Genomic DNA, 14,687 nt, shown 5'->3' on the forward strand with positions numbered 1-14,687 from the left:
AATGACATTTTTGGGACTCTAGTCTTTATGTGCATCTTAGCTACATTTGTTGTTGATGGATCGATTCTAGTTCTGGAATGACCATTTCTTTAACCGAAAAAGAAAATGATGAACAAAACAAAATACATGTATTTACTATCTGCTAAGAAACTGGTATTAAGCAAAGCATACAACCAAATTTTGAGGCCAAAGGAAGTCAACATATTAAACTAAACTTGTGCTACAAAAGACTTGCTACTGGGGATGTGGTAAAGATTGTTCCTTTTTCAATGCTACTCTCTTGCCTTCCATTGCCACAAATGCTTTTCCTTCTTGGCTTCGCCTCTCCAAGCATTGTGATGATGTCTCTCATGGATGGTCTTTCCTTGGGGAGCTTTGCAGTGCATAGAAGTGCAATCCGCAGGACAAGAAGCATCTCTTCCTGAACATGTTTGCACTGACCAGCTATGGTGGGATCTAGTGCTTCTAACATGGCTTTATTGTTTCTCTTCTTTTGTATCCATTCGACTATGTCTACGGCTTCTTCAAAAGTATGGTCTAATGGCATTTTACCAGTTAGCAGCTCCAAAAGTACCACTCCATAACTGTATATGTCAATCTTCTCATCAACCTTCAGAGTGTATCCATATTCTAAAACCAGAAAAACAACAACGTTAATCATTTATGACCTCTATCTTTATCTTGTAGTGATATTAATTGAGTGTGGTTACATTTGTTTATCCTGGCAAATATGTAAAAAAAAGTAGTGAGTGCCAAGTACTAACCTGGTGCAATATAACCGTAAGATCCAGCCACCATTGTAACAGTCTCATTCTTTTGAATCATCATCCTCGCCAAACCGAAATCTGCTATCCTTGCCTCCAAATTTGCGTCAAGGAGTATGTTATTAGACTTGATATCCCTGTGAATAACTGGTGGATGACAATCATGGTGTAGGTAGTTCATCCCTTGTGCAACTCCAAGAGCTATGTTATACCTTGAGACCCAATCTACAAGCAACCTTGCAGATTGTTCACCATGCAGTGCTGTTCCAAGGTTCCCATTAATCATGTACTCATAAACCATTATCACATCCCTTTCATTGTGAACATACCCTAATAGCCTTACAATATTCCTATGCCTTAGTCTCCCCAAGAGTTCCACTTCTCTTAACACATCATTCCCATTTTCTATATCTGGGCTTGACCTCCATAGTTTCTTCACTGCTACTGTTATCTGAGGTTTATGGATTTCAGCTTTGTAAACAATGCCAGCACCACCCATGCCTATGACATTTGATTCTTTTATGCAAGTTAGGATCTCACTACTTGTGAAACTGATCCTTTGAAAAGCTACTAACCTCCAAGGCCAATCTTCATTGTTATGTTTGAACCAATCATAGATGAAACTGTTATACATATAACATTTATTGTACAACCATTTCCCTCCAAAATATACAGCAGCAAGGGATAAAATGACCGAAATGCCGGTCACAAAACCAATAACAATGTGACTAATGTGTGAGCTCCTTTTCTGACTTGTCACGGTTGAACTCTGAGAACATGGAGGGAGAATACTACCACAAAGACCAGCATTGCCGACAAAATCGTTAGGATTCATGGTCAGTAGAATTCCATTCGAGGGTACTGGCCCTTCCAGTTTGTTATAGGACAAGTTCATTGTTTCAAGAGCCGGCGAGCTTCCGAAGTTTTCGGGTATCCGACCGGTCAGTGAATTGTTGGACAGATCAAGAACTGATAAGGTAGGCATGTTTGTGATTGATTTTGGTATTTCACCTGTCAAATGATTGTTTCTAAGGTTAAGGTTGACTAGTTTTTGACAAGAAGCTATACCTTTTGGGATTGGGCTGGAGATATATGCATTTGAAAGATCAAGCACAGAGAGAGATGGACATCCTTGGAACTCATCAGGTATAGTTCCTCCAAGATTGTTGTGAGAGGCAATGAAGGTTTGAAGGGTTGGAATAGAAAGAATTTCTGAAGGTAGAGATGACTCAAGGTGGTTCCAAGATACATCAATGAAGGAAAGTGATGTGGAAGAGGTGATATCTATAGGAATTTGACCAGTGAAGTTGTTCTTCGCCAACTCCAGCCGTTGAAGGCTCAGAAGGCTGCCAAATCCAACCGGAATAGTTCCGGAAATAAGATTGTTTTGAATCCGAACACGCACCAACGATGAACAGTTCGAAAGTCCACTCGGAATTGGACCGGAGAACGAATTGTTGAAGAGTATTAATTTAGTTAGATTGCCTGTTGTACACAAACCTGGAGGGATCTCACCTGACAATGAGTTAGAGGACACATCTAACCACTGCAAAGGAGAATTCCTTCCAAGGTTCATTGGCAAAGAACCTTCTAAAGAATTTTTCCATAACTCAAGAACCTGTAACTTTTTCAGTTCACCAAGCTTCTTTGGTACAGGACCAGTTAGTTTATTGCTCATCAAATTCAAAAGCTGTAAGTTTTCCAATTTAGCAAGCTCTTCTGGTATTTCTCCTGTGATCTGATTATCAGAGAGGTCTAGAAATGCTAGTGACATAATGTTGCCAAGTTGAGGCGGAATTTTCGCAGTGAATTTGTTTCGGTATAAGTAAATTGTAGTAAGATTCTTGAGCTTACCTAATTCGGGTGGAATTCGTCCACTGAGAGTCCCAACTGCCAAATCAAGATATTGAAGATTTGTCATGTTGCCAAATTCAGCAGGAATCTCACCTTCAAATGCATTGTATCCCATAATCAATGTCTCTAAAGAACTGAGTTCACCAAGATATTCTGGAATCTTCCCTGTGAAGTTATTGCCTGAAAGGCCTAGAAATTTAAGTTTTTGCAAATTTTTAAAACTCTTTGGAATTGGACTTGCAAAGTAATTTCCTCGAAAATCAAAGCTTTCGAGCAATGTTGCATTTTCGATATCTTCAGGAAGAAGACCTGAAAATTCATTGCTTGATGCATTGATTGATTTCAACTCCGCAGCTCTTCCGAAACCAGTCGGAAAGGTTCCAGTGAAGTAGTTTTGGCTCACATCAAAGCTTTTTAGAGAAGTGAGGTTGGAAAGTGATTTAGGAAGTGTTGAAGCAAAATTGTTGCAACTTATGTTGAAGTAAGATAAACTTGAAAGGGATTGAATATGGTTTGAAACAATGCCACTTAAGTTCATATTATAGAGTTCAAGACTCTCTACAAAGCCTTTAGTGTTGCAACCAATTCCAGTCCAGTTACAATGGAGCCGACTTTGCCACCGTGTCGCGTTGCTCGGTGGCTGCCAATCCTTTAGATGATTCATTGAATCAATGAGACTGGATTTGATGGATAGAAGAGTTGACAATTCATCATTTGTTGCACTTTGAGCTCTCTCAGTAAAAATGAGAGAGACAATAATGTAACAATAGAAGAGAAACAAATGAGTTTGCATTTTTTTGGAGATTTTGTTTGTTCTCTTCTGAGACTTTGTTTGTTCCTCTTAATGTTGTTGCATATTTGAGAGAAAGGAACAAAGAAAGAAGGAGAAGGGAATGAAAGTTATAGGAAACTATTCTGAGAGAGAAATTAGTTTATAGTTAAAGATATAATAATGGTGACAGATAAAGTTAATTATTAGTTAAAAGGATAATCATTTATTGGATATACGTGGGGACTTGGGATCTGAACCAGGTAATCATGTGCAACTTATGAGTGTCAATCTTTGGACATATTTGAAATGTCATAGACATCATAACATGCACAGAATGTGTTTCTGAACTGCTTATGGCATTTGATAGGGTCAACCCAACACAAGTGAGTAATTTAATTAACTGGTTATTACTTTTCCTTTTTATTTAGGTTGAATTCTAGCTTGTCATAAATGTTTTGTATTAAGGGTATGTTTTAAGATACAATCATGAATGAATGTTTGTACTCATGATGTAACATCTTACACCTCAACTAAAGATACAATGACACTATTACTTTTAAGCAAATATGGTATGGTATATTTTAACCATTTATCAAAAGTGGTTAGCACAAATATACAATACAAATTAATTACTATTTTATTCATTTTAGAGATTAAATAGGAGAAAAAAATGATATATATTTAAGAAAGTAAGTGAAGGATTTACTTACTCTTGGTAAGAAATGAAAAATGATATATATTAAATGCACCATGATCAGAAACAAGAGACAAGTTGGAACTTTCTTCTTGAAGAAGTGTAAAAGAGATAAAGCAAGATGGATATATGTTATTAGGGAATGTGTTTTGTGACAATCATTGTATTGTATGTACCTACCAAACCCCATTCCTTATCATAAATCAAATGTGGCTACCACATGGGCACATCTGGCTCTTTGCAATTATTATAAATATATAAAAATATATGAAGGCATAACAAACATGAAAGGATGAGATAGTAGTAGTATTCTTCTAGTTTTTTCAATCAAAGATTAATAATTGGACCCATAAATAATGAAAGTGAAAGGGTGGAAGCCATGTGAAATGGGCAAGTTCCCCAAGGGAAAGAGGAATGGTACTTAGATTCCTCATTATTGGAATTGGTACTTTCATTCACCAAAAGATAAAGGAAATTGCTTCATGCTAACGACTTTTTAATATATGATAATATTTTCTTCCAATTTTGGAATCAAAATAAGGCTGAAAAATTAGCTTCCCCACATGGCTCTATCACAAGGACTTGGGTCTACCACCGCCATATTCACCATTTACTATATTGTTGAACCTTCCTTGCTAAAGGTATTGATAACTTTTAGAGTGTAAAATAAATATTATTAACATATGAAAAACAAATTAATGGTTGTTATTATATGCTTAGTAGGATGGTTGCATTATCAACAATTGATTATCTCCCTTTAAAGAAGTCAGATCTCTAAAATGTACATTCTAAATATTATATAATAAATTTATGATAATTAGAAAGGATACTTTAATTACAAATCAAGGAAGAATATATGATCTAGAGATTTAAATCATCTTGATCCTATATTTGTGTTGAAGTTTATTTTGTGTGTCATTTCCTAGTAGGTATAGTATTGTTTGTTCTTTCTTCGTCAAAGAAATTGTCTTGTGCCATTTAGTTCCAAGAAAACAAATTTATTATTTCATGTCCTTTTCAAGCCATTTCTATATTTTTTGTTGATAGGAAGCCAATTCTAATACTAGTAACAATAATGAATTTGATCATAATCTGTAAATCTTGATGTGGCCAACAAACGGCCATTTCACCTTTTAATTCATCGACAATGTTTGATATAATTAGAGATATTAGATATTGTTGGAGTTTGCCAAAGGTAATTACAAGTTAGTTAGTTAGTTAGTATTAGTTACAAATTAGTTGAAGTTTGTTAGTTTAGTTAAGATGATGTTTCTCTTCCTACGGTAACTAATTAAGATTCTTTTACAAAACAAGGTGACAATGACCACAACTTTTTTAACAAATATCTCGAAGACGGATGTTAGCATTTTTCGAACTAAAATACAAACTTTGATACATGACATATTTACAAATGAAGGTTGTACGTGATATCATATTCATATTGTTAAGAAACATGAACGAGTGAAATAGAAAAAATAATTTGGAGACAAAAAAGCAGGGCAGTTTGGCTTAAAGAAGGGGATAAGAACACAAAGTTTTTTCATGGAAAGGCTAATCAAAGAAGGAAAGTCAACGAGATTACAAATCTCAAGGATGATCATGGGGCTTGGTGGAACGGCTATGAAAATGTGGAAAGATTGTTGGTTAATTATTTTTCTGACCTTTTTACTTGCTCTGAACCGGAGATGATGGCACAAACTTGTGATGTGGTAAAAAACCGGCTAACCGAAGCAGACAAGAATTAGTGTTCTCAACTCTACTCTGATGAAGAAATTGAAGCAGCAATCAAACAAATGCACCCCTTAAAAGCTCCAGGTCCGGATGGACTCCTAGCACTCTTCTACCAAAGGTATTGGCACATTGTGGGTTCTGATGTGAAAAAGCTTGTAAAGAATATCCTTAATAATAACAGTTCTCCTGCTCATTTGAATAGTACTTATATTGTCTTAATCCCAAAAGGCAAGAACCCGAAGTCCCCAAAGGATTACAGGCCCATTAGTTTGTGTAACGTGGTCATGAAAATTGTAACAAAAACTTTGGCCAATAGACTAAAGGTAATTCTGCCTAATGTTATTGATGAGGAACAAAGTGGTTTTGTGCAGGGAAGGTTGATCACTGATAACGGCTTAATTGCTATGGAGTGTTTTCATTGGCTAAAGAAAAAGCATAGAGGAAAGAAAGGTATGATGGCGGTTAAATTAGACATGTCAAAGGCTTATGACCGCATTGAGTGGAGTTTTGTCCAAACCGTTCTTCAAACAATGGGAGTTCTAGAGAACATGGTGAAGGTGATCATGAGTTGCGTCTCAACAGTTTCATATCAAATTCTTATAAATGGCCAACCTAGCAAAGCTTTCTCTCCGGAGCGTGGACTCCGCCAAGATGACTCAATCTCACCCTACCTCTTTATCCTTTGTGCTAATGTGTTATCTGGTTTAATTCACAAGGAAGTTCGATGCAAAAATATCCATGGTATTAAAATAGCAAGGACAGCCCCATAAGTTTCCCACCTTCAGTTTGCAGACGATAGCCTCTTGTTTGCTAGAGCAAGTCAAAAAGAAGCCAATGTCATTCTCAAAGTTCTTGAAACTTACCAGATAGCTTCTGGTCAAGTGGTTAACATGGATAAATCTGAGGCCTCTTTCAGTCGAAATGTGCAAGAAGCAGATAGCCAAATCATCTGTAATATGATGGGAGCAAAGACTGTGGTTTCTCAGAATAGATACCTTGGCCTTCCGGTTGTTTTTGGGAGGTCAAAGAAGGTAATCTTCTCTTTTGTGAAAGATAGAGTGTGGAAGAAGCTTAAAGGGTGGAAGGAGAGATGTCTTTCGAGGGCCGGTAAAGAGGTTCTTATCAAGTCTGTAGCCCAAGCCATCCCGAATTATGTAATGAGTTGCTTCAAGATTCCAGAGGGGTGTTGCAAAGAGATAGATGCCATGATTTCTAGATTTTGGTGGGGTGCAAAGGAAGGAACAAGGAAGCTCCATTGGTTGAGTTGGGATCGAATGACAGCACCAAAGATGAAAGGTGGTATGGGTTTCCGGAATTTCAGTGATTTCAACAAAGCACTTCTAGGGAAGCAGAGCTGGAGACTTATCAAAGATGAACAATCCCTTATGGGAAGGATTTTCAAGAGCAGATATTTTCCTAGAGGTCACTTTTTGGAGGCTTCAGTAGGATATCAGCTGAGCTATGCATGGCGAAGCATCCTATCAGCTAGAGATATTTTTCAAAGAGGAGCTGCTTGGATTATAGGAAATGGCAGGAAGGTTCGAATTTGGAAAGATAATTGGGTGCCGCCTCATCTTCATGCTACGGTCTTTAGTCCGGTTAGAGGGATTCAAGAGGAAGTCACTGTGAACGAGCTTATATTTGATGATATCCGAATTTGGGATAGGCGCCTTCTCAATCAAATTTTTCTTCCTATGGAGGCACAGGCTATTGCAAACATTCCACTTCCGGCAAGTGCTAGGGAAGATATATTGTTTTGGCCAGGTGAAAAGAGTGGTGAATATTCCGTTAGATCAGCCCATCATTTCTTGAGCAATGAAAAAGTTGTGAACCAGCCGGGACCATTTTTACTCCCTTGGGATAAGTTGTGGAAACTCATTTGGAAACTGCCTCTCCCAACAAGGGTCCGAAACTTCATGTGGAGACTTGCTCGTAACATCATTCCAACAAGGTGCAATTTGAGAAGGAGGGGAGTAGTTCTTGATACGGTGTGCCCTCTTTGTTTTGACGCGGATGAGTCGTCCAACCACCTCTTCATGGCTTGCCCTATGACGCTGCAGGTATGGTTTGCCTCCCCTTTGGGTTTTCAACCTCCCCCTCAAACAGACTTAAATGCTTGGTTACTAAGTTGGCTGTCAGCAAAAGAACCTCTAGCTGTACAAATTTTCTGTGTGTGCCTTTGGAAAATCTGATTTTTTAGGAATCAAGCTATTTTCAATCAAGTTGTTTTTGAGCCTAGGATGGTTGCTGCAAGTGCTCATGATTTTGTCGCGGAGTTTAATCTAGCAAATCCGACGCGTTCAGTTGACAAACTGCAGATCCCTGCACAATCTTGGATTGCTCCTCCTACTGATTTTTTGAAAGCCAACTTAGATGCTGGGCGCGACAAGCACGGGAAGGTCACTTGGGGGCTGGTTATTCGCAATCATGAAAGCGAGGTGCTCTTTGCAGCGACGCAAAGTCTTGATATCATGGCTGATCCACTATTGGCAGAGACTCTTGGTCTAAGATGGGGTATCCAAACTGTCTTAGAATTACAACTTAGTAATGTTCTGTTTGAATTGGATGCTTCTGTTGTAGTTAAGTGTTTTAATGGACTGTCAACAATAGCTAGTATTAGTCCCTTTATTAGTGACTGTCATGACTTGTTTGGTAGTTTAGTTGGTAGTTCTGTTAGCTTTGTTAATCGCTCTTGTAATGTAGCTGCTCATGAGCTTGCTCAGGCTGCAAAATCAATAGAATCACGTATTTGGGTGGGGAATGCCCCTCTTAAAGAAAGAGTGGATTGTAAAAAAAATAAAATAGAAAAAGCCAAGAAAACAGGTGTTATCTAAGGTTAGGTGGCAAGCATAAGCAAAAAACAGGTGTTATATTATATCAATTGTGAATGATATTTCTCTTTGAAATCAACCTTAGAATTCAAAAGCCATATGAACTCCATCAAATTCATATTTTGAGAAGAGATAGAACAAGGAATGAAGAGAATGTGCATAACACTATATATATATATATACACACAATAAATTATAACAAAGCTATTTTTTATTTGTCTTGGAGAGTCTTGACTTAGTGGTGTACCTATTGAGGAATGAAGAGAGCTACTTCACTTTGTCACATAAGTCTTGGCCTCTTGGTAAAATATCTCATACTCCCTTTGTCCCGGTTATAAGAAAAAGGGTTAAATATATTTTTGGTCTCTATAAATATGTCAACTTTTCGTTTTAGTCCCTTTAAAATTTTCCTTCAACTTTTAGTCCCTATAAAGTTTTCAATCTTCACTTTTGGTCCCTCTCTTAAAGTAAACTCATATGTAGAATTCATATTATTTAATAAAATTTTCCAGAAAAATTCAAAATATTATAAGAATCACTCCAAAAAAAATTCAGTATTTTTTAACAAAACATGAATTTAATATAAATTTTTATATTGTTTATGGTTAAAAATTCATATTTAATTTGTGTTTTGTTAAAAAAATCTAATTTTTTTTTCGGAATTGTTTTTAGAATATTTGGCACATTTCTGCACAATTTCATTAAAAAATACAAAAATTAAATTAAAAATAGGGACCAAAAGTAGTGATTGAAAATTTTATAGGGACTAAAAGTTGAAGGAAAATTTTAGAGGGACTAAAACGAAAAGTTGACATATTTATAGGGACTAAAAACATATTTAACCCTAAGAAAAAATACATGAGTTTAAAATCCCTTTCTCCTTAAAACACTTGATAGGAACACTAATTTACAATATTTTTTGTCTTGAAAAGTGATGTGTCCAACTCAACATATTGAGACATAAGTATAAATTTATTTATAAGTGTTCTTTCATCTAAAAGATTTTTTCCATCTTAAACTCAGATATCATCCTCTCAACCTAATTTTTTTTATAGAAAAATAAAATCTTGATAATTTACTCATTTCGGTCACTATTATAAGTAAGAAGTAACTTTTTAGAATCATTCTTTGGAATGTGCTCTTGTCGAGGTCTCATTTCGATTCTTTCTGACGACAATTTCAATTGGTTAGTTTAGCTTTCTAAAAAATAAACTTTTTAAATTCATTGAATAATTGATGTATTTGATATATGATATAAGTCAGATACATTATTCAATAAATCTAAACAATGATTTTTTTACTTATAATAGTGATCGAAAGGAGTATACGTCAAAATAATTTCATCGTCACCATAAGGGGAGTATGAACTTTATGCATAGTTTGTTTATTGTACTCCACTCCACAAACTTGTGCCCTTAATATGTTATAAATAAGAAAAATCATGTTTTGGCTTATAATAGAGTTCGTAGGTAAGAGTTCTTCAACGGGGCAGAAAGGTCACGTTCACCACCGGTAAGATATTCGATGGCATGAAAAATCATTACAATTTATTTTCTTCCAAAACAATATCATTATTTAGACTTTTGGAAGCCAAACAGTGGAATAATTATCATTTAATCATAGAAATAATATTTGGCACTAATATTTGTCAAAGTCTTGGGAATCTTTCTTATACAAGTCTTTAACGGAAATCCTTAAGACATTGTTTACACATGCTAAATAGTTTTAATTTCCAAAGCATTAATACACAACTTTTTTTATAGAAAAAAACTTACTATTTTGGATTATGAAGCAATGCTACTCATTATTTTCAAAGAAAAAAGAGTCCGATGAATCACATTTTATGTGCTTGTTTTTCTCCAGAACATTTTCTAGACAAATAATTCACCACTCCACTCCATTCCACTCTCGTCACATTTACAATATTTGATTCCGTAAAAAAAAATTGAATGTTTACTTTGTTTTGTATTTTTTTTTAATATTACATTTCATAAAATTCGATTACAAGTAGTATTTTTATCTTGTAAAAAAAATAAGTAATTTTTTTATGATATATAAATTTTTTACTTTTTATCAAATGGAGAAAATAAAAATTACTTATTTAATTAAGTAACTTCAATTTAATGCACATTTCTAATAAACATTTTAATTAAAATATAATTAAGATTTTACATTTTTTAATCTTATGATTGTTTACATGATCAAATAATTGTAATTTAATGTATAATATACCTATTTATAAGAGAATTTGGTCACTCAAAATTTGTTAATTTTGAATTTTTCTTCATGGAAGAAAATCATTTCTTCAAAAGGATTTTATCTTAAGAACAAGATTTCTTCTTCGAAAAAGGATTTTATCAATGACAGATATTAAATGCATATGTTTTTATGTAATCAAAATAATAAAATAAATGCGTATTTTTCTTTCTTTCCAAGATTAGATGATCATGTTTGATAAAACATAAGTTTAATTGCACCTTTATCTCCTATTTTATCAAATTCACAAAAACAGTTTTTATTTTTTAACATCGAACTTTTAGGTCCAGGTCCTTATATTTTCACATTTGTTGCAAATTGCAATTTTAATACTAACCCGTATTTTTAAGAGATCATGATGTGAGTTTTCTAAGTCCTTGAGAATTTCTTATATCCGTTTTGCGTTAATTTTTATGTTTGGTGTGTGTAAGACACTCAAATTCATAAAATTCCGCTTATTTTATTCTTTTGAGTTTCCCACATTTATTTGTTTCCCTTTTTTTTTTGAAAGAGTTTCCCATTGGTGTTGATATGTGAAGATATAGCATTAGATAATTTATTTGTTATCATTATGATGTTGTTTTGTTTGGCTTGCAATCCCAACTATGAGATACTATGACATAGTGCTTGTTTGCTTTGGCTTTTCAAAACATCAAACGTGACTTTGCCTTGCCAAACTCAATTCCACAACCTATAGTTTTAAAAATTATACCGGTCATCAGTTCGGTAAGGATAGTGATTTACTGAGTTATTGTTCGAACCATTAGACCACTGGTCAAACCGCACAAAAGAATCCGATTGAATTGAATTGGATGACTTGATCATATCACCCGGTCTTCGTAATCAACAAAACAATAATATTTTGTGAAATCGTATGGTTTTAATCATCTCATTTTATGTCAAAGACCCGTTCATACAACAATTTTCCATCAATTATATTTTCATTGTTCCGACAATTTTCCACCATCAAAGCAACCTCTTCTAATTTTGAGTTTTTATTCATAAAAGATTTATGGATCTTTTTATTGAACTGAGGTTTTATCTTCAACAAAGATTAATGAGTCTCTCTATGTTTAAAAAAAAAAGGTTAATAGGTCTATTAACTTTTGGAGCTCTTTTCTTCAACCTCATTGCTTTTAGAGTCATCTTAAATAGTCAAAGATTAATGGTGAAAGTTCTCTTAAATGAATGAGGATTTTTTTTCCTTTTGATTCTCCTCTCATTCAATATACTCCCTATATATATATATATATATATTATTTTAAAATAATTATACTTTTTGAATTAATTTTGTTTACAATTATCGTTGCCCAACCAATGAACCAAAGTTTGGTAACAAAGTTTTTTTTTTTTGGAACACTTCAGTGTCTTGTAATTATTTTTGTTTGGTTTGAAGACAAAGTAACAATTCTGGTTAAAAGATCACACACAACTGTGAGATCCCATATCTAAACTTGGGTGATGGTGTATGTGGTTGGTCATAAGATTTTTATGTCTTGGGCCAAAAATATAATTGTGCCCCAACCCTCTCATAATATTATTATTATAATTTTTTCGTATGTACATATTGGTGGAACTTGAACAAACACTTGGGTGGCGTGTGTCATGCGAAAATGGAGATAAAGACTTTAAGTTGCAAATTTACAAAAAAAAAAAAAAAAAAAACTTATAATATCATTAATAAGACTACATGTACATTCGGTCAAAATAAAGAAAGATATTTCATTGTGTAATATACAAATAAATCTAAGAAACATGGTAACAAATAATATTAGATTCAATAAAAAAAAAAAAAATATTAGATAACATACCAACTATTTTTTCAAAACTAATCAATCCTCAATCCCAATAAAAACTATATTTTTTGTTAGTATGAAATGGCTTATCACTTAAACAACTTAAATCTTACTAAGAAAATAATCATTACAACATTTAACGTTGTAATTTTCTTTTTAATTAATGTTGTAAATTGATTCACAATTTGCTTAAATCAATTTTCTAAGAGAATGATCAAGTAATTGGATTCAAGTGGCCAGTAAGGTCCATCAAATGATGAATCATTTCGGAGAATTTGAATTCGATTTCAGATAAGAATATTTTTTTGCCAGACTTTATCTACCTCGCGGTCGAACTCCAGATTACTAAGTTCATTCCCCTAGGAACTAGAGAGTTGACAACAACAAATTTTTAAAAAGAATCATTTCAAAAACCTATTGAACTTGGTAAATGCATGCTTTTTCAATTAAATAGATATAATTACAATTAATATATAATTATCTTTAAATTAAAATATATATAATTTGGAACATTAGATAAATCACATACTATTGATTTTCTCTCATTCTCATAAACTAGACATGACTTTGAAGTAATGCATCTTAATCACAAACAACATACACGAACCACCAATATATCTTACAAAGAACACATATCTATCTAATTTTTCGTGTATTAAATATGACTATTAAATTCGTGTATTTCAATCACAAATAACAACACTGACTATATGCATTAACAACCAATATATCTTGAAGGAAAAAAAAAACATATTTTCCTCGGTCTTTATGTATTAAGTAAGTAAGTCACTTTGAATCATGCATGTCATGTGAGAATAAATATTATATATGTTAAAAATACAAAGTGATTGTAAACTTTTGTTCTTAATCCATGTATGTATTATGCATATATTATCTGCCAGCTAAGTAAATTAATTTTTTTTATCAATAATTGCATAAAATTTTGTAACATTATATTATTTTAGGTGCAAGTTATAAACAATGGTGTATCCAAGACCCCAACTCAGGGGGTACGAAATTTTTAACTTCATTAATTATTATTAATATATTTTTCTCGAATAAATTCTAGTGTGTGTGGGTTACCAAGTTTTGATCTAGTCATTCTTCTTAGGATTTAATTAGTATGTGCCGATAGTGTAAAGTGATTTTACACATCGATCTAATGATGTGTTGTCACATTTAATGCGATTCAAACCCTAGTCTCATTTCTTTTTTTCTTCTTTGTTCTTTCTTGAGATCTTTCTTATCATTCTTCAATGGCTTCTGAGGAGGAGAAAAATATTATGATGAGATGCTTGAAACACCTTCGTTGCCGCTATATGATACATTTCACTACAAGCTTTGAAATCTTTTCTCAAACACAAATGGATTGATAATCCATATGGTAGAGGTTCTCGCATAAACAAGGTCTTACATGCTAAGAATACACTACTTAAAAAAATCGTTGGCTTTTTCTCGATGGTGTTTTGTTGTTCGATTTTGATACCAGTGAAGATGCTTCAAACCTAAGTACTGAAATTCTTGAAAAAGTGGCAAAATGTCGTTAAAAGAAACCCTGAAACCTGTTCTCAACGTTCATCAATAAATTAAACAATGAAGTTGTTGATTATGTTAACAAAAGGAATTCAAACATATGACATTTGTGTCTGTAAGCACCAAATTCAAAAACAACCTGGAAAGACAGGTTATATGTAAGTTGTGACAATGTTTACACTTATGAATTCACTCAAATATAAAATAAATATGATTTTCTAGGTTACATACATAATATTAATATTTATGTTATATATATAATATTCATTAAAAGTTTATATAACTCAAAAGTAATGAAAAAAATTAATATATTATATCTCGTATGAAGTTTTCACCGTCACTTAGCAATGACTGATTTCTATCGGAAAACTTGTGAGACACACTAGACGAGATCTCCCTTTCTAATCAGATTTTATTCATATGCATGATTCTGAAATCGAACTACTATCCACATGC

The 14,687-nt window shown here is 33.5% G+C and overlaps 1 protein-coding gene and 1 pseudogene across 1 annotated transcript; one reads left to right on the forward strand and one right to left on the reverse strand.

The window, feature by feature from the left end:
- Window positions 1-109: 109 nt before the first annotated feature.
- On the reverse strand, window positions 110-3,411 carry LOC11411044 (leucine-rich repeat receptor-like protein kinase PXL1). The gene is made up of 2 exons (XM_003590940.4): window positions 765-3,411; window positions 110-630 (listed from the first exon to the last, which is right to left on the reverse strand). The coding sequence occupies exons 1-2, from the start codon at window positions 3,409-3,411 to the stop codon at window positions 221-223; spliced, it is 3,057 nt and encodes a 1,018-aa protein (XP_003590988.1). The 3' UTR covers window positions 110-220.
- Window positions 3,412-7,731: 4,320 nt separating this feature from the next.
- Window positions 7,732-8,649, forward strand: LOC112418626 (uncharacterized; annotated as a pseudogene).
- The last annotated feature ends 6,038 nt before the right edge of the window (window positions 8,650-14,687 follow it).

The sequence above is a fragment of the Medicago truncatula genome, chromosome 1 (genome assembly GCF_003473485.1).
Source record: "Medicago truncatula cultivar Jemalong A17 chromosome 1, MtrunA17r5.0-ANR, whole genome shotgun sequence".
Taxonomy (NCBI): domain Eukaryota; kingdom Viridiplantae; phylum Streptophyta; class Magnoliopsida; order Fabales; family Fabaceae; genus Medicago; species Medicago truncatula.